The 20148-nt window shown below is 42.0% G+C and overlaps 1 protein-coding gene across 1 annotated transcript in view; it reads left to right on the forward strand.

Annotated features, from left to right (window-relative positions):
* The window catches only part of WIF1 (Wnt inhibitory factor 1), a 125222-nt gene extending 105394 nt beyond the window's left edge, over nucleotides 1–19828 (forward strand). Inside the window, exon 10 of the mRNA XM_089674153.1 lies at nucleotides 13057–19828. Within this exon, the coding sequence (XP_089530279.1) occupies nucleotides 13057–13178 (122 nt within the window). The 3' untranslated portion in view covers nucleotides 13179–19828. The remainder of the gene's footprint in view (nucleotides 1–13056) is intronic.
* The last annotated feature ends 320 nt before the right edge of the window (nucleotides 19829–20148 follow it).

Raw genomic sequence — 20148 nt, forward strand, 5'->3', positions numbered from 1 at the left:
ACGCCCTAACATTAAGCCCTGGTTCACTTCATTGCAACTTGTCAGGCGGCTTGCAAGTTCAAAGTCGCATGATAAGTCACACCCCATTACCGGCAATGGCCCAAGTTAAAATTGGTGTGACTCAATTCGCAACGACTGAAAAAGGATTCTGCACTATTTTTGAGTGACTTCATTGTAACTTGCATATTGACATTTGTTAATGAAGTTGCAATGAGTGTTAGCAAGCTGCAATGAAGTCGTACAGAAAAGTCGGCTGTTAAAGTCTCGTGACTTTGAAGCTGTATTGATGTGATCCATGGCTAATAAACTAGTCCCCAATGCTACACTACCCCCTGCAGCATGCTTACTTCATCATATGCAGAAGCTGCGAGAGCTGAAAACAACTGATATAAAAATAGATGATTTATCATTACTGGAAAATTTCTAAATATTCACCACACTGAATTTGTCTTGATAAGTTGATTTATTAAAGCAAGCTGCATGGCAAAACCATAATAGCTTACAGATTTAAGACACAACAGTTTTCATTTATAGCTACAACTTCACACAAAGGTGAATGGGAATATGAAACCAATTAATAAACAGATGTTCCACTAATTGATTTACAATAATGATAGTTCACAATAAAAAACAATGTAAATATTAGTGAAGAAAGCACAGGTATTTATATCAATCTATACACGGATAAATCCTATATAGAATGCAACACAACCTAAACCTGAAAGGCAGTGTTCCACAGATTGGCTCATGTCCCTCGAAATAAAAGCAAAAAGATCTGAGCCATCAGTGGGACAAAGAACAACAAATGAAGCAGAACTGCAGCACTTTTTTTTTTTTTTTTAGTTTTAATGAGGATGGTGGACCAACATACACCCTCCCTACCCCCTGACCCATGCTGTACCTACCTCCTAGGATGCTGAGCTGTCAGCACCCAAGCAGCTGGTCCTGTGGTCCAGGGATTTAAAATCCCCTTTCTGTCCCCTCTTCTTTGTGCAGCATTTCTGTAATGGACCAGATCTATTCTGGCTGGTCAGCATCTGCATGGTGAACTGCTCATATCAGTCCCAAGCAATACAAGCAATACACACCAAACTGAGCAGGTGTAAAGTGTCTCCGCACTATATGTCTAATCAGGAGATATCATATGACGAGGGGGACACTGGAAGAAGGGGAGGATCAGAGAAGTCAGGATCAAAAGCATTTTTACACATAGCAGAAGATTAAACACTTAGGTTCCACAGAGAGTATAACAAGCATGCTTTATTGCATATACAGACTGATTATACTGTTGTGGGTTTAGTAACACTTTAAGGTATAATAAAAGGCAAAAATCATATTTCTCCTTTTACATGGTTTTATGGTTGAACTGGATGGACCTTTGTCTTTTTTCAGCTCGACTAATTATGTAACTATGTAACATGAAGGTCAGGTTACTATGCCTAGCACAGAGTTCCCCCTTACATCAAAGTCTGCAGTATTCTCCTTTACAGCACAAGAGGAAACTCTGCAGACATTGATGTAAAAGGGAACACTGTGGACTCTGATGTAAAGGAGAACTCTGAGGACTCTAATGTAAGGGGGAATGATGCGGACTCTGGTTTAAAGGGCAACTCTGGAAACCAGAGCCTCGTATCCCTCACACAAGAGTCCACAGAGCTCCACTTTATATGACAGTCCATAGAGTTCCCCCTTACATCAAACTCCACAGAGTTCCCCTTTACATCACAGTCCACAAACTTCTCCCTTACATCAGAGTCTATAAACTAAGGGGGAACGCTGCAAACCCTGATGAAAAAGGGGGACGCTGATGTAAGGTGGTCTCAGGTCACCAGAGACCCTCTTTACATCAGAGTCCGCAGTGCACCTCTTTTACACTAGAGTTTCCACTTACATCAAGATCTACAATGTTCCCCTTTACATCAGGGTCCGCAGAGTTCCCCCTCGCACTGCAAGGGGGAATACTGCAGACTCTGATGTAAGGGGGAACGCCAGGAACAGACCGCCTTTCATAGAGTGAATACACTAAGGCAAAGGAGGGTTACTGATATATAGGGGAACCTTTATGTTTGTGTCCCTCCTAACCTTAGTGTACTGTTCACTCCCCCTTACATTAATGATCCCCCTACAGACTTTGTGTGGCCTGGCTGGCTGGGTGCTGTCAGTGAACAGACCTCCAGGCTCCTCCATTGCTTACTCAGGTCGCAAGCAGCAGGGGCAAGCAATCAGACACAGTCCAGAGCAGTTTGGATGGCTTGGTGCCAGCAGCTTCTCTCGAGTCTGTTTTCTTTTCCTCCAGACTGGTGACATCATCTCCTCTTGCTTTGTTGCCCGACTCCCGGTGGGCAGTTCTCCCACTTCCTACTCTTGAGTGCAAGCTCCCTCTCCAGTCTGACTACATGTTATGTGAGTCATAAAATTCATGGTGCAATAACATCACCGTGCGCTCGCCCGAGCTCGGCCGGGTTCGGAACTGCACATGCACAGTTCCAAAGTCGGCAAAAGCTTTTTTTTTTTACAGGCAGCTGCTGTCCATAATAGACATTTATGGACAGCTTGTAAATCAGACAATATTTACAAAATGTAAATTTACGGACGGTTGGCAACCCTGGTTTGCACCTGTGTGTTCTATAAATATATTGCACACATTTTGTTCTACAAATTGATTGTGCCCAGCTTTTTCTATAAAAAGATTTCACCTGCATGTTCTTTTTATAGATTGTACCAAGATAGTTCTATAAATATACTGCATCCAGATTATTGCATAAATAGATTTCACCTGTTTGTTCTGGAAATAGAATGTACCTGCTTGTCCCATAAATGGATTGCACCTGTTGGTTCTAAAAATAGCACAGCACCTGCTGATATAAATCGATAGCACCTTGCCTATTCTATAAATAGATTGCATCCAGCTTTCTAGAAATAGATTGCATCCAACTTGTTCTATAAATAGATTATACCCTTCTTGTTTTAAAAGAGGCTTTACATCTTTACTGTAGCTTTAAAGGGTTAGTTCACCTTTACCGAAAAACTGCCTGTGGATGTAAAAAGAGCATATAGATTAAAGCAAACTGTGCAGATTCGACTAAAGTTGGATAATGCCTTTGCTATAGGTGTACTTTTTACGTACCTTCCGAAGCCTAACTGAAAAACTCCCATAGATTGCACCATCCCGTCCTGCCATGTTGCTAGGACATTGTTATGATACTCCCAGGTTTTACTGTTCACCCTTATCATCACACGCACATGTGTGGTCCACTGTCTTCTCTGTCTCAGCATCACTGAGCTCAGAGCTACTGCGCCAGGGGAAAGAGGACAGATGTGAGGGGGTTTGATTTGACTGGCTTAGCAACGTCCAAGCAACAAGACAGGAGTAGATGATGTCACCTGTCTGAATTTTTCCACCAGGCTTCAGGAGGTAGGTAAATGGCCTGCACCTATAGCAAAGAGCATTATTTAACTTTGGTCAAAGTTGCACAGTTTGTTTTTCTCTACAGGTGTCCTTTACCTACATAGGTAGTTTTTGTAGGAAATGTGAACTAACCCTTTAAAGAAGAACTCCAGGATAGGCAAAACAATCACCCATTAATACACCCCCCTACACAAAACACTAAACAGTTAATACATTTGTGAAATTCCTTACCATTGAAGAGAAAAGTATATCTGAATTTTCAGGAAGTCTTCATTGTAATTCAAAAGATAACAGCATCTGCTCTGCCAAGGAGGAGGCGTAACAGTAGGAATTACATCATATCCTCTCTTCTCAGGAAACTACACTTCCCACCAACCTCTGGAAATTGCAGTGAATGTGGGTAGGTACACTAGGGCTGTACATGTGGAATGTGTGCTCGCCCACTTCAATGTAAATCATGCCCCTTCACTCTCCAGCCACACTGCTCAGCACCACACAGTAGCACATGTAGCTGACAATCTTGTAAATGTAAAGCAAGCATGTGCAAAATGTTTAGTTCATTCTATGTAGTCTACCTTATATTGAATTCTCCCTCTTCTGTGTTTTCTGTTACTGGCTGTGGCTACTCTCTTCATATGCAATCTCTCCCCCTCCAGCCACAACAGCAGATAAACTAGTTGATCAGATTCTATATCCATACTAGAGGAGACGTATCCCATGGGGTCACAGAAGAGAACACATTTATAGTACAGCAAGGAAGGCACTGAACCACTGACAATGTTTTTATGACTGTTCCTGTGCCAGGGTCAGGAAGTGAGGTGAAGTCTCCCTCCAGTGGGGTCACAGAAACAGGAAGTATTCCTCTGGTTGGGTTACAGGGACAGAAAGTGAGAGAAAGTCTCCCTCCTGTGGGGTTACAGGGACAGGCACTATTACATCAGTGTCACAGGTGGGGGGGCAATGCGACAGGAGGGCATTGTGACAGATGGGGGGCAGTGTGACAGGAGGGGGGGCAGTGTGTCAGAAAAGGGGGGTAGTGTAACAGGAGAGGGAGCAGTTTGACAGGAGGGGGGGGGAGCAGTCTGACAGGTGGTGGGGGTGGTGTGACAGGAGGGGGGGTGGTGTGACAGGTGGTGGGGGGCAGTGGGACAGGTGGGGGGCAGTGTGACAAGTGGAGAGGCAATGTGACAGGTGGGGGGACAGTGTGACAGGAGGGGGGGCAGTGTGACAGGTGGAGGGGGCAGTGTGACAGGAGAAGGGGGAAGCAGTGTGACAGGAGAAGGGGGAAGCAGTGTGACAGGTGGACGGGGCAGTGGGACAGGAGAAGGGGGAAGCAGTGTGACAGGAGAAGGAGGAAGCAGTGTGACAGGTGGAGGGGGCAGTGTGACAGGAGAAGGGGGAAGCAGTGTGACAGGAGAAGGGGGAAGCAGTGTGACAGATGGAGGGGGCAGTGTGACAGGAGAAGGGGGAAGCAGTGTGACAGGAGAAGGGGGAAGTAGTGAAACAGGAGAAGGGGGACGCAGTGTGACAGGTGGAGGGGGCAGTGTGACAGGAGAAGGGGGAAGCAGTGTTAGAGGTGGAGGGGGCAGTGTGATAGGAGAAGGGGGAAGCAGTGTTACAGGTGGAGGGGGCAGTGTGACAGGAGAAGGGGGAAGCAGTGTTACAGGTGAAGGGGGAAGCAGTGTGACAGGTGGAGGGGGCAGTGTGATAGGAGAAGGGGGAAGCAGTGTTACAGGTGGAGGGGGCAGTGTGACAGGAGAAGGGGGAAGCAGTGTTACAGGTGAAGGGGGAAGCAGTGTGACAGGTGGAGAGGGCAGTGTGACAGGAGTAGGGGGAAACAGTGAAGCAGTGTGACAGGTGGAGGAGGCAGTGTGACAGGAGAAGGGGGAAGTAGTGTGGCAGGAGGACACACCATGTACTCTTGCTGTACCCATGCTGGGCACTGCTGTGGCAGAGAACCAAGAAGTGGCTGAGCAAAGTGGGGGGGGGGTGGAGATAGGAGGTGGAGCCGGCAGTCACAGCAACCAATGGCTGGATAAGTGGGGCAATGGGCAGCATATTGAGCAACCAATGCTCTGCATTCTCCTTTCTGCAGCTGAATGCTTGCTTCTCCTCCTCTCCCTCCGACAGGAATCCAATGGCCGGACAGTTTACGAAAGTGGGCAGAGCCCCAGAAACATAGTGGGCCGGCCAATCCCCATCCCATTGGCTGGCATTTGACAGCTGCTCTGGTCCCAATATCACTGCTCAGTTTTGACAGCTGGCTTTCTCCTGGCTCTTGCAAGCTGCACTATCTGCTGCAGAACTGTTTTTATCTGGCTGTGAGAGGAAGGCTGAGTCTGTGGTCAGTCCTCCTGTGTCCCAGCTGTATATTCCTCTTCAAGCCAGTGCAGCCTCTCAGAGCGACCCAGGGGGCTGTCTTTATTAGAACCCCACCTCCATGAGCAATACAGACCGGCAGTCTCTACATCGATCAGGGACAAAAGTACATCCCTGCTTCCTGTAAGAACTACAAATGGGAAGTACCAAGACCAGTGGCTGGGGGAAGAGGAGGAATAGCAGCCACCGGTCTTACAATCAGGAAACCCCAGGGAATTACCGGTTTGATTTTAAAATCTTCAGGCTATATCAGAGCAACTAATGAGTTTACAAAAAGATGGATGACATATTCAGTGAAGGTAGTAAATTAGCAACAAGCACATGTAAAGAAGTATTTGCCTGGAGTTCTGTTTTAAGTTTTGTCTTCAGGTTGGCTAAGTCAGGCTCCTTCAGCCAGGAGATCAAGGCAACATACAGTATCCCATGTTAGAAGTGCATTTGTGATTATCATAATTTTTCTAAATTATCATTTGTTATGGGAGATATTCAAATATCTTTGCAGTTTGCTGCACTCAATGAAACACATCTTGTATCTGTTTAATGTTGGCCTTTTCAAATACTAAGTCTATGATTTAGCACAATATACATATCATGCTGCCCTTTAATAACCTTTATAATAAGTATACTGAGGGCCAATTTTTAAGAGACTTTGGGGATTTCCTTGTAAACAGGAGAACACGAGAAAACAGGTGAAAAGAAAATAAGAACAAAAATTTAGTTTTTGCCCACAACAACCAAACATCTTTTTATTTTGTCCATGAAATGAAAGCTGAAGGCTAAATAATACAAGCATCCTGTTTACTTGGGTACTTATTTTTTCCTCCAGTTTTCAAGTATATGCCTTATGTATATTTTAATGTTGCTTTTGTCAACATTTGGTCACATGGATAACTACATGTGGAAAATCTCCTTATTGCCCTCTAGAACCTGGCAATTCCCCTAGCTGATATTAGGGCGATGGTGGTGGGATTATTAGAGCTTGAATTGCCTGATGTGATATCATGAAGTTCAGGACACACACTGAAATTGTCCACTACATTAACTTGTTTATATTGTAGCCCTTAAAGCAGAGGTCCAGTGGGAATTAAAAAAAATAAAAGTTGGCAGCTACAAAAACTGTAGCTGCTGACTTTGAAAAAAATAACACTTACCTGTCCCTCGATCCCGTGGTGTCCTTACATCGTCCAGGTTGACTGACCGTCCTGTCACCTCGGCGCCAGCATCTTCAGTGTGGGCACCCGGCTTTGACAGCTTGCGGCTTCACAGCCGAGTGCCCATTGCGCATGTGTAAGTAGCACTGCGCTTTGTGAATGGTCCTGTAGTCTTCTGGGACCTGTCACATGTCCCAGAACAGTACAGGGAGGGAGGACAACTTCCTAGGCAAACGCAGTGGAAGTGGTAGCGGGTACCTGTCAAATTCAGGTACCTCCGCTCCCCAACGGTGCCAATCCTTACGGGGAGCAGGGCACAAAGCCATAAAGAGGAACTTCCCCTTTTGGGTGGAGCTCCGCTTTAAGGCCAACACTATCTTTTTGGTGACCCACTGTTTTATCACAATCAAGTGAAGTGAAAATAAACATGGAGTTGGGCTTTAATTTTTACTGCAATGATTTTGTCAGTATGCATAGTTGAGTTTAGAATAGCTAAGAAAAGGACAGTCATTTTTTCATACTGTTTTTATCTGTTATTGATCTGTGGTCTGTGACATTGGACCATAACAGTCAGTAAGGTTTAACCGCTTTCCCGCCGCCCTATAGCAGAAATACTGCTACAGGGCGACAGGGCTGTGCAAAATCACGTATACAGTCATGGCCGAAATTGTTGGCACCCTTGATATTTCTCCAGGAAATCATGTATTTCTCACGAAACGTATTGCATTAACACATGTTTTGCTATACACATGTTTATTCCCTTTGTGTGTATTGGGACAAAACAAAAAAAGGGAGGAAAGAAAGCAAATTCGACATAATGTCACACAAACCTCCAAAAATGGGCTGGACAAAAGTATTGGCACCCTTTCACAACTGCGGATAAATAAGAATGTTACAAGCATGTGATGCTCCTGTAAACTCACCTGGGGCAAGTAACAGGTGTGGGCAATATAGAAATCACACCTGAAAGCAGATAAAAAGGAGAGACGTTCACTTAACCTTTGCATTGTGTGTCTGTCTGTGCCACACTAAGCATGGACAACAGAAAGAGGAGACGAGAACTGTCTGAGGACCTGAGAACCAAAATTGTGGCAAAATATCAACAATCTCAAGGTTACAAGTCCATCTCCAGAGAACTAGATTTGCCTTTGTCCACAGTGCGCAACATTATCAAGAAGTTTGCAACCCATGGCACTGTAGCTAATCTCCCTGGTCGTGGACGGATGAGGAAAATTGATGAAAGATTGCAACGCAGAATAGTCCGGATGGTGGATAAGCAGCCCCAAACATGTTCCAAAGACATTCAAGCTGTCCTGCAGGCTCAGGGAGCATCAGTGTCAGCGCGAACTATCCGTCGACATTTAAATGAAATGAAACGCTATGGCAGGAGACCCAGGAGGACCCCACTGCTGACACAGAGACATAAAAAAGCAAGACTACAGTTTGCCAAAATGTACTTGAGTAAGCCAAAAGCCTTCTGGGAAAACGTCTTGTGGACAGATGAGACCAAGATAGAGCTTTTCGGTAAAGCACATCATTCTACTGTTTACCGAAAACGGAATGAGGCCTACAAAGAACAAAACACAGTACCTACGGTAAAATATGGTGGAGGTTCAATGATGTTTTGGGGTTGTTTTGCTGCCTCTGGCACTGGGTGCCTTGACTGTGTGCAAGGCATCATGAAATCTGAGGATTACCAAAGGATTTTGGGTCGCACTGTAGGGCCCAGTGTCAGAAAGCTGGGTTTGCGTCCAAGATCCTGGGTCTTCCAGCAGGACAATGACCCCAAACATACGTCAAAAAGCACTCAGAAATGGATGGCAAAGAAGCGCTGGAGAGTTCTGAAGTGGCCAGCAATGAGCCCAGATCTAAATCCCATTGAACACCTGTGGAGAGATCTTAAAATTGCTGTTGGGAAAAGGTGTCCTTCCAATAAGAGAGACCTGGAGCTGTTTGCAAAGGAAGAGTGGTCCAAAATTCCGGGTGAGAGGTGTCAGAAGCTTATTGATGGTTATAGGAAGCGACTGATTTCAGTTATGTTTTCCAAAGGGTGTGCAACCAAATATTAAGTTAAGGGTGCCAATACTTTTGTCCAGCCCATTTTTGGGGTTTTGTGTGACATTATGTCATATTTGCTTTTTTGCCTCTGTTTTATATTTGTTCCAATACATACAAAGGGAATAAACATGTGTATAGCAAAACATGTGTTAATGCAATACCTTTTTTGTGTGAAATACTTGATTTTCAGGAAAAATATCAAGGGTGCCAACAATTTCGGCCATGACTGTATATACTTGATTTTGCTTTTCCGGATAGGAAAATGCAGTCTCGGTTGTTGATCCCTGGGTCCCGATCGGTGATTCCCCACTGCAATCGCTGAGTATCACTGACGGGGCAGAGCAATACAAAGCAACATGCTGACACAGTGAAAGACACACACAGCACACAGTAAAACAGCACACAGTTAACCCTTTGATCGCCCCGGATGTTAACCTTTTCCTGCCCAGTGCCATTAGTACAGCGTCAGTGCTTTTTATTAGCACTGATCACTGTATTAGTGTCTATGGGGAAGTCAATGGCAGTTCCCCCCAGTGTCAGAATGCCCGCCGCAGTCCCGCTATAAGTCGCTGATCGCCTTCATTACTACTATAGAAAAAAACAATAAAATTCCAGTATATATACCGCCATCTGTAGACGCTATAACTTTCACGTAAACCAATTAACTTACATGTATTAGGATTTTTTTAGCAAAAACATGTAGCAGAATACATTTTGACCTAAATTTATGACGATATTTGATTTTTTTAAGTTTTTTTAGTGGACATGTTTAATAGCAAAAAGTTAAAAATGTTTTTTTTCTCAAAATTGTCGGTCTTTTTTTGCTTATAGCGCAAATAATGAAAAACTCACAGGCAATCAAATACCATCGAAAGAAAGCTCAATTTGTGGGGAAAAAAAAGAATATAAATTTAATTTGGGTGAAGTGTTGCATGACCGCGCAGTTGTCAGTTAAAATAACGCAACGCCGTATCACAAAAAATGGCCTGGTCAGGAATGGGGGTAAATCCTCTGGAGGGCAAGTGGTTAAATGATACAAAGTTTCTTTTCAACATATGTTTCTTACAAAGGTATGCAGGGCATTGTACATATTTATCTTATGCCAAATACTGCACATGTAAACAGAATGAAAAATGTCTGTACATGTGCAACTATTTGGAAATGTGTTTAGAACTCTGTTATGCTGGAAAGAATGTGCTTATCAGTTATAAGCCGGTAAAACGTGAACTGTATGTATGCTTAAACAAGATCTCCACTTGCATTAAAAAATCATAAACATGATTGTTAATCAGTTTTGGCATTTAATTCCATTAAAATGTTATTAATTTTTCCGTGTCTATCTGCAGCCAAAATTTCAAATCAACTAATTTCCTTACAAACATGTTACCAGTACACTACATATTGGACTTCCCAGCTATCCCATCCTCATTCTCATGTGATTAAATCACTGCTTTTGTTAGAATTCTACACAGAGCTTGATAGAGAAGTATGGATTTCACAAAAAAAATTATACTCACCTAGGTGGATGTTGTATTGGTCTGATGTTGAATCTGTCCTCTGATGGCTCTAAGATTGAGAACTGGTCATTCACCGGCTCTTTGCTCTTCCCCTCAAGCTCTCACTGGAGCACTGGGCTGTGGAGGGAGTGGGAGCGGCTAGCTCAGGCTCTCAGTGGCTTGCTGAGAGGCTGAGCCAGTTGCTGGTCCAGGCTTCTCGGTGGATCTCAGCCATATGGTTGGGATCATTTTAGAGCCTTGACTGGCTGAGTGACATCAGCCGAAAGTGGGCTTTAGCACGCTGTTGACTGAAAACAGGTTACAGGAGTGCAAAACCAACTGCACTCCTATGACCAATAGAAGAAGAGCTTTGGCTGTACTCCCCCTTTAAGGTAAGGTACAATTTTGTCCCAGTCAGATATTTTAGTGTTTTTGCATAGCTACTAGTGCTGCATATTTTTCTTATTACATTAAAGGCTAACTTCACCTTCAAAAAAAGTAATAATTGTATATATTTTTGCATGCAAAAATGCACATATATTGGGTTTTTTTAAAATGAGCGCAAAGTATTGCACACGTGACCAGTGGATTGCAGGTGTAGTGCCAGGCTCCTGCAGACTCTTCTTCCACTTCCCTACAGAGATCTAAGCTTTCAGTTACTGTACTGGAGGAAGTGTCAACTACAATTTAGTGATAGAAACAGAATGTGCACTTTGCAAAAAAATGCTAATAACAGCTGCTAGGAGCTTGAAAAACATATGTGCATGGAGCCTTCTGAGGATCTCTGGATCTCTGTAAATGAATGGTGCAGCTCTGTGGATGGAGCCTAGCCACATCGAATTCAAAAGTGGCAGTAGCTGCAGGGGAGAATAACCCCCACACACTGTCATGGGGGTGAAGGCAATCTGGGCCTGTTAAATGTTACACCCTAAATATGGGTGTAACATGTTGCAAAATGTGGAGTTAGCCCATAAAGCTGAGGTTTAAGTATTGCAATTTTTACATTGGTCCAGCTTGGACTTATGTGCCATACCTGTGGGATCTCTGTGGAAGCTGGACTGGAATTAGCCCATAAAGCTGAGGTTTAAATATGACAATTTTTACATTGGTCCAGCTTAGACTTATTTGCCATAAAAGCTGAGGTTTTACAATGGTCCAGCTTGGACTTATGTGCCATACCTGCGGGATCTCTGTGGAAGCTTGATTTTACTGTAGTAGGCACTGCTACTGCAGTGATTGCCGCCAATTTCTGGGTCTCATGCCAAGTGGCCGCCTGCTGATTAGTGAACACAGGCGATTGCTCACTCGGCACAGTTGCCATTCAGAGAAAACTTGGCATTTTCTCAATGATTGCAAAGTGTTATCTGATTGGACAAGCTGGGAATAATAATATCATGCCCTACCGCTCCCCGTCTGCTGAATGTTTATAATGTCCTCGGATAGGAAGGGTGATATCTCGGTCATTGCTGCAGTAATAATTTTGTTGGGCCAGCAATTCTGCACAAAGTAAAACTAATTATTTTATCTCTACTTGTTTGGTGGTAGGTTTATTGAACTGCAAGCTACTTTTGCTCAGATGGGGAAAGTGTTATTATTATTATTATACAGGATTTATATAGCGCCAACGGTTTGCTCAACGCTTTATGATCTTCATATATCAAAGTGTAGGAATTAACAACTGCTATTATTTTTGGACAGCTACCAAACAAATTCAGACATTATTCTAGTTATAAATCAAGGTAGGCTTGAATCTGATCAGTGGCTGTTATATAAATAACTGCTGTAGTTAGTACTGACTGTACTGCATAAAGCTGAATTGTTCTCTACATCACTGATTATCTCTATGTGATATAAATTACTACAACAAATCCCAAAGATTTGGAAAATGCATGCTTACAATGCAAAACCTGGAACTACTCCATAGAAGCGTCTCCCATCTGAAGGAAGCTAGCTGAACTCAAGCCAGCCTCCCCTTTAAATTCCAATATATGTGTATTAAACACTAAATAGTGACAATTTATTGCCCTAGAATTAGAACTTTTAATAACACGGAGTAGCTTAATACAACTAAAGAACCATAGGGCTTTTCCCACGGCAATTGTTCATGCTAAGGCATTTGTGTCCAAAGCTATTACTTCAAGCAGCTTGCTGCAGTTAAGGTAAGGAATCACCAGCTTGATTACTTTCTTGTTTAACATGTATATCTAGCACACATTAATGTAAATTGTACATGTTTATTTTTGCCACCATCTGAAAACAGATGTCTGAAGGCTAAGTAAACTTTATAAATACAATATTTAGGATTTTGGTAGATTTGGTAATTTAAATTAAGAACACGAAAAAAAAAGAAATGTGTTCTGCAAATCATCTTGGATGAGGTACTTTGCTTTTTCCACCAACTTGCTTTCCAATGAATTAGCATTTGAATTATAAAATTATCTTATTGGTTGACTTGTCTCCTTTAACAATGTGTTTAAAAGCAGTAGAGAATTAGTTTAAGTGTGTATAATGACAGAATGTCTGTTTCTCTTATTTTGTCTCTTGAACTTTGGGTAATTTTCAGGGTATGGAGCCAACCTCACGAATGTCCTCAGGCCAGCAGGCACGAAGAACAGACAGCACACACCTTCTCCAAAACGGACTGATGACAGGCACGTTTCACCCGAGTCCAATTATATCTGGTGAAGCCCGGCACATCTGAAACCTTTTACATTACACAGTTCAAAGTGTTCATTAACCTTTCATGCATTGTATGATTACTGGTCTGAATCCTACTAGTTTCATTGTAAACCACTGACGTACCATTTCATTCCATGGAATTGCTATATCAGTTAAATGATCTAAGACTGGTTTCTGTTTTTTCAGTGGGTTTCACAGCCTATGTAAAATATGTCTAGTGTTCATAAATATTTCAGAAATAAAATGGAATTCCCAATAAGAGTTCAGAAGCACTTTGTCTCCGAAATGTCGTACATCAAATCTGTTAGAAGGAAGAGCAGTTTGTTAAAAAGTAGTATCGATATTCCCATCACACACCTTCCTGGATAAGGCTTTATGAGTAACAGGTGCTACAGCAACAACCAGCTGGAATTGGAGACATCGCAGAACAAATGCACATATTCGCCACCACACCACGGATTGTCAAATATGTCCAAATATTTTTTGAAGAACGATCACAGAAGACATAATGCAACGTTTTGGAGCCACGCAGGACCCCTTCGTCAGGCATGTGATGATCCCATCACAGAGGACATAGTTCAACATTTCAGAGCCACGAGAACCCCTTCATTAGGCATGTGATGTTGGTCCTCTGAAGCATTGCACTATGTCTTCTGTGACATGATCATTCTTCAATAAATATTTGGAGATATTTGATGATCCGTGGTGTGCTGCTGAATATGTGCAGTTTGTTAAAATACACGTGACGATTATTTTTTAAAGAAGCATCAGCGTACAAACTGAGTATCAGGACACACTTGCATATAGCTGTTATGCCTTCATCAGAGGTCATTGTAGACATAATTCACATGTTGTACACTGCAGCATTAAGATTCCAAATAATTCATCTGATCTGTTCTATTAACCAAAACATAATGCTGCAGTTTGTATAGGAGATAAGTTATCTTTACATTAAGCTTGGCGCATCAGTTGTGCACAATGTGGATTTTTAAACTGGCAATTTGGGGACCCCCAAAGTTAAAGTTATAATACATGAGGGGTTTTGTTGGAGAGGATTACTATACATATACGTTCTGTAAGCTACACATTTCCACATGCAGTGCTGTTGCAATGTGGTGCATTGCAGATGTACTTTACATGTGTTGTCATTCATCATTACAAAAGGGGAATTTTGTAGTAAAATGCACCAAGCAAGCCGGACTTTTAGTCCTGTATAATATATTTGATGAGCAGAAGGAAGTGATCTTCAGCTAAACAACGTAAAAAGTTGTAGAGGGGAAAGTGGTAATATGACTTTAACACTGCTTAATCCAACAATGAGAAGGGTTATTTTTTGTTTAGTCTTTCTCATGATTGGGTATTGATCAGAGGTGGCAGTGTAAGATTTACACTCTAATGCTAATCATTTCCCAAATACTTATTAGTTTACAGCTGAGGGTTTGTAGAGGACCAGTCTACCTAGAACTGATATTTGCTGGAACATAGAAGAGTGACTTACCTTCTGGCTCTCTTGAGGACTCTTGGATTTCCCTGCTATAGTTCCTGGCTATGTTTTCTGCACACTTTGGGAGGCTGGGTATTTGCAGCTACCTTTGGGTGTTGCCATATCTTTTTTGGTATTATATATAATAAACCAAATTAGAAATTCAACAGAAAGAATGAAGTCCACTTACAATGCTAGTTGCCACATGTGCAAATTTGGATCACAGGCACAGAACTACCATCAGCATCCCCTAAAGATATGATAACCCATCGAGGGTTATATGCTCCAGCATCTGCAAACAACTAAAACTTGATTTCAGGTGGACTGATTCCTAAATATATTTGGTCTGAATTGGGAAACACACACAAAAACATTTGATGTTGCAAGCAATCAGATTTCTTTATAAAACCAAACAGAAATTTCAGCTAAAAGGCATTCCAGGTGCATTAAAGCAAAAGGTGTAAAAAGTCTAACAGCATGCTGTAGGGTGGGACACTTGACTTCTGTGTGATGTGATCTCTCTAGAAAAGGTTTGATATACACACTGCTGAAGGAAACTGCTATCTCTGCATTCAGAAAAGCTCATGCTACCTGATGGTTGGATGGCTCCCGATCTGATTCAGCATGGGGTATTCTGAACTTTTGCAGGGACAGCACTGCTTCCGCACAAAGAGCAAGGAACTTTCTCTACAGCAACAAACCAACTTTATTTTTCGTTATTGTTATAGAGCCAGAAAAATAAACATACTGGTTGGTATGGGTTGCTGTTCTTTCTAAATAATGCCACATTGATTTTTAATTTTGTAAAAAGTGGGGAAGGGGTAATCTTTCTACCAGCATTGCATATTGCAATCTGTGAGGGTGTGGGCATATCAAATACAGAGAGAAATTTACAGCACTGAAAAGATTGTCAAAAGTTCTAACTCTTACCTATTCTAGTAAAATGTTTTCCCAGTGCCAGTGTGGCAAGCATGGATGTGGTAGTGGCTCTGCCTCTAGCTTCCCACAGGACTAGTGATGACTAGAAATGTTCTCTCAGACATGCTCATGACCTAAGGCTTTGCCAACCATTTTCTTACCTGCCACTGGTAATGATATCCACACAAGTTCAGCCTCTCCTGGATGAAGTCGTAATCCTTAGGTTCACCAATGGTGCCAATAAGACTGGGGGCCCCTTCTGTGGATCTTTTGGCGCATGTAACCTAGATTTTAGTCAACCTTACAGCCACAGCAATTTATTTTACTCCTGCTTTTTCCCTTCCCTCCACAATGCACCTCTCTGTCCCTCCATTTAATCTTCCTGTGTGCCGGACTTTGGCGCATGCACGTGTTCTATTTTCTGCTTTAAGCTCCTCCCACTGGTGACATCATAGCAAATGCACAGTATGGCCCTGTCTGCTATCCTGAGAATTGCAAAGGTGGACTGCCCTTAGGAAGAAAATCAGGTACTATGAGGCGAAGCCACTATTTAAATCCACTGAACAGTCTATAAAGGTTAGGCTACTGTGGCTGGGAATTCTTAACTGGAATTCTTTATGCTCATTCTGGTAAAGCTCTATGTGTTTGTATTTGGTCTGTGCAATTTCTAGCCTTATTTGTGTATTCTTACTTTCTATACTTACCCCTTTTTCCGCTACATGATGAGTGCTCCGCTTGATAAAGTTCCTCACTCTGCCGTTAGGTAAGAATGTGGTTCTGACTGGTAAGTATTTCCTCCAGACCCAAAAGAGTGATCCAGAGACAAATCTCAATTCTCAAGAAGCCATGGATGCCTATCATCAAGTCATAAATGCCAACTGTAGGAAATATTGGTCGTGTGGACTGATTCCCTCTTGGGCACGCTAGTCTGCCCCTTATGCTTTGCAAAACAGCAAAAGGCAAGAATTATGAAAGTAGTCAAAATGCATTCCTCATGAAGCAAGTGGTCCTCAGAAACTCCAGGTTTTACCACCCTGGGAAACTTCAATACGGAAGCAGACTTCATCCTGTCACAAAGATTTGAAGACTTATTGACCTTCTGCCCATTCAAACCTAAGTGGTCGAGTAAGGCTAAAGGTCTTTTCCCAGGTATAGATCACTGTTTATAAACCTTGGTCAGGTCCAAGTTACCCAAGGTCACAGTTGGTCCTTCAAGAAACCCCAAGCTTAATGCTCACACAACCCTACTTCACCCTTTTGCTCCCTAGTTCCCAGAAAAAAAGTGATAATTCTTTGATATTATCTCAAGACACTTTTGTCTTCAGCAAGCAGTTTGTCCTGTTCCTCCATCAGAAAAGTGTATACCCCCAAGTAGAGGCCAGTTTTAGACCTGAGCATTCTAGACAGACAAATCAAGTTAAAGAAGTTCAAGATTAAATCTATGTGCTCCATCATTCTCACTGTAATACCGGGGGACAGGATCCTCTTTATGCTATCTATAGATCTTCAGGATATGTATATCCACATACCCATTGCTATAGATTTTCAGAGTTTTCTCCAATTCACAATCTCCATCTACAATTCGCTTGTCTTCCCTTTTGGCGGGTTGATGTCTCCAATAGCATTTACCAAAGCCCTGGTAACAATTGTAGCTGCGTTTTTCACTACCTTGATGACATGCTCTTGATAGCAAGAGACAGGGGCAAAATTCTACTTCCCAGGCAGACATTGATCTTAACTTTGCAGAAGTTTGGCTGGCTTAGAAACTGGCAGAAGATGCTACTTGAACCGACCCAGCAGTTTATCAATCTAGGTGCTCTATTCCACACCTGCAAGGGCATGGTCTTGTTGCCAGATCATGGAAGTTTAGACTCAGGTTCAGATAGTCCTCTTCAGAAATTCCCTCCCAGCATACCAACTCTTGAAGCTTTTAGACACTCTCCTTTCATTCATTCTTATGGTGAAGTGGTTCCATTGGCACCTTAGGCCTTTGCAGAGAGGATTCCTAGTCCAGTGGGATTGAGTCTCTCTTTGCCAACCCATCAGGATGTTACCTGCTATGCAGAAGAGACTCTGATGGTGTACAGACATCTGAAGTCCATGTTAGTCAAGGCCTATGAGAATGTCAGCTGACCATTTTTCCTACAACATTGTCAGCAGACCATTTTTCCTGTGAATGCATAGCCAACAATGGGTGGTCCCTCAACACAGACCTCTTCCACAGTTGTCTCCAATGGGATCATCCACAAGAGTACCTTTATGGGTCTGCAGGAACTGATGTCCTTCTCCAACCATGGTCATATCACCTAGGATATGCATTCTGTCCAGTGATTCTGAAAATGAATGCGATTGACACCTACTAGAAAAAACATATTTACACAGTTTAGACCTGCTTCTAAATATCTGTAGTCAAATTTTGTTCAATTCTGGATCTGACCTGGAAGACTCTGTTTCTAGTAACAAGTACTCTGGCTTGCAGTATCTCAGAGGTTCAAGCCCTAGGGTGTAGGGAACCATGTATTACCTTCCCAGGTAGAGTGGTCCTGCACCAGTCCACTAGAATGTGTTCATGTCCTGCTAACATTTCGAGTCAACTAAGAGTGGGATCTTCTGTTTTTTAAAGATCATGCAGATCCCTACGTGTTTTGCAAGTTGCATTAGGCCAGATGCTTCAGAGCGTACATCACCACTACATAACCTTTCAGAGCTTTAGGTAGACTCTTTGTTCTCCCTTTCTGTGTTAACAAAGGCAAATAGGCTTCAGAGAGCACTTTATTCTCCTGGATTGTCAGACTGATTCACAAAGCTTACAGTGCTAATAGACAAGATCCCCCTCACTGACTGCCTCACAGGCAGCTTTCACAGGTGTCTTTTCTAAGGTCATATTTTCAAACATTTTTGTCACACCACGTCATAGAACTGGCTGCCTGAGCATCTGCAGAATTCATTGCCAGGGAGATGCCTGCTCCTTTCCATCCTACCTTTCAATAAATATAATACTTTGCATCACACCCTCCTGTGTTGCTAGTTATATGCCACATTTATGCTGCCATGTAGGCCCCAAGAAAATGGAAATTTGTATCAATATGCACCGTAAATTTATTTTCCTGGTGCCTAAATATGGCAGCATACTTTGCGAACTCTAATGTTGATTATAGTTAGGAGAATTAGGGTACTGTGTCTGAGGGAAACATCTATAGTTATTACTAGTACTGTGGGTAGTTAGGACAGAGCCAATACTGCATGTATGTTGCAAAGTTTAGGCACCAGGAAAGGAAATTTACAGTGATACAACTGATACAAATTTACACTTTTGTTATTGTCTGTGCCCAATGAGAGATTTTATTGTCATTTGTTCCTGACAGGAAGTGATGAGAAATCTCCCAAATAAAAACATAAATGGGAATAACAATCTAACAGAAGATCTAACCATTCCCTGGTCTATCCAAAATGAAATAAGTTTTGGCTGACGTTGGGTTTTTAAAGTGTACTGTATGAACTTTTCAGTTTTGGATAGAGTAGGGAAGTATTAAAACCCCCTGTCGGTTTATATTTGCATCTCTGTGTCCTACTGGGGAGATATTCTTTCGCCTACACTACAGAAAATGATAAGAAACCTCCACAATTCATCTTTTAGACAATTTACACCAAAACAGGTTTTCCCATTGGAAAATGTCCTCTTTCTTTTACTGTTCTAACATCAACTAAATGTTGGATTTCCCATTTCTTTCTGTTTCAGTGACAATAGTCACCAGGACAAATAGAGACTATGAATTTCCTCAGCAAGACACAGCAATATAAACTTTACAGGGGATCTAATTCTTCTCCACTCCATCCAAAACGTAAAATAATCTTGACTATACATACACTTTAAATTAGACGTTATAGATGAACTGACTGTGGTTCAATTTACAGTCCATTCATAACAAACTCAGCCATGTGGTTCCATATATACCTACACAAACCCTTACTGCCATAATGTAATAAATGTAATCTCTATGTATCAATATGTTGCAGTATTTAATGCATAAGTATAAAGCCTGATTTGGCTATATAGTTTTCAGATGCGCTATTGTTCTTTATTGACCGAAAGATGTTTTCTCTTTTAGTAACTGGCATTAAGTGAGCTAGTGTATATAAAGTTTCAGAATTTGTAAAGTCATGTCAGACCGGCTTTAGGGTCTTTGCTAGTTATTATCGTAAATGCTACAACATTGTGTACTAAATAAAATTGCCATTTGGATTGTAAGCAATACCATCTGAGTGTTTGTTGGTTTATAATGTATTACTTTTGTACATATTTGTATACTAATTAAAAAAGATTCTGCTTCTAAAAATTAATCATAATTAAAAAAAAAGATCATGTACATATCTATAAATTTAAGCATTCATTGGTAAGGGTAAAGGATGTAGAAAAATTGATGTAAAAATATGTAAGTGGTAAGATGCTTCTCACCAATCAGATTTAAATCTGTGTTGGAAGTTAGTTTGGGACTAGTGATGCAGGAAGAAAGGAGAGAGAGATAAAGTTACATAGTGCAGGCCTCAGAAAGTACAATATTATTACCTTTCTTC

This window comes from Staurois parvus, unplaced genomic scaffold, assembly GCF_062004578.1.
Source record: "Staurois parvus isolate SC_StPar_1 unplaced genomic scaffold, SC_StPar_1.0 ptg000147l, whole genome shotgun sequence".
Taxonomy (NCBI): domain Eukaryota; kingdom Metazoa; phylum Chordata; class Amphibia; order Anura; family Ranidae; genus Staurois; species Staurois parvus.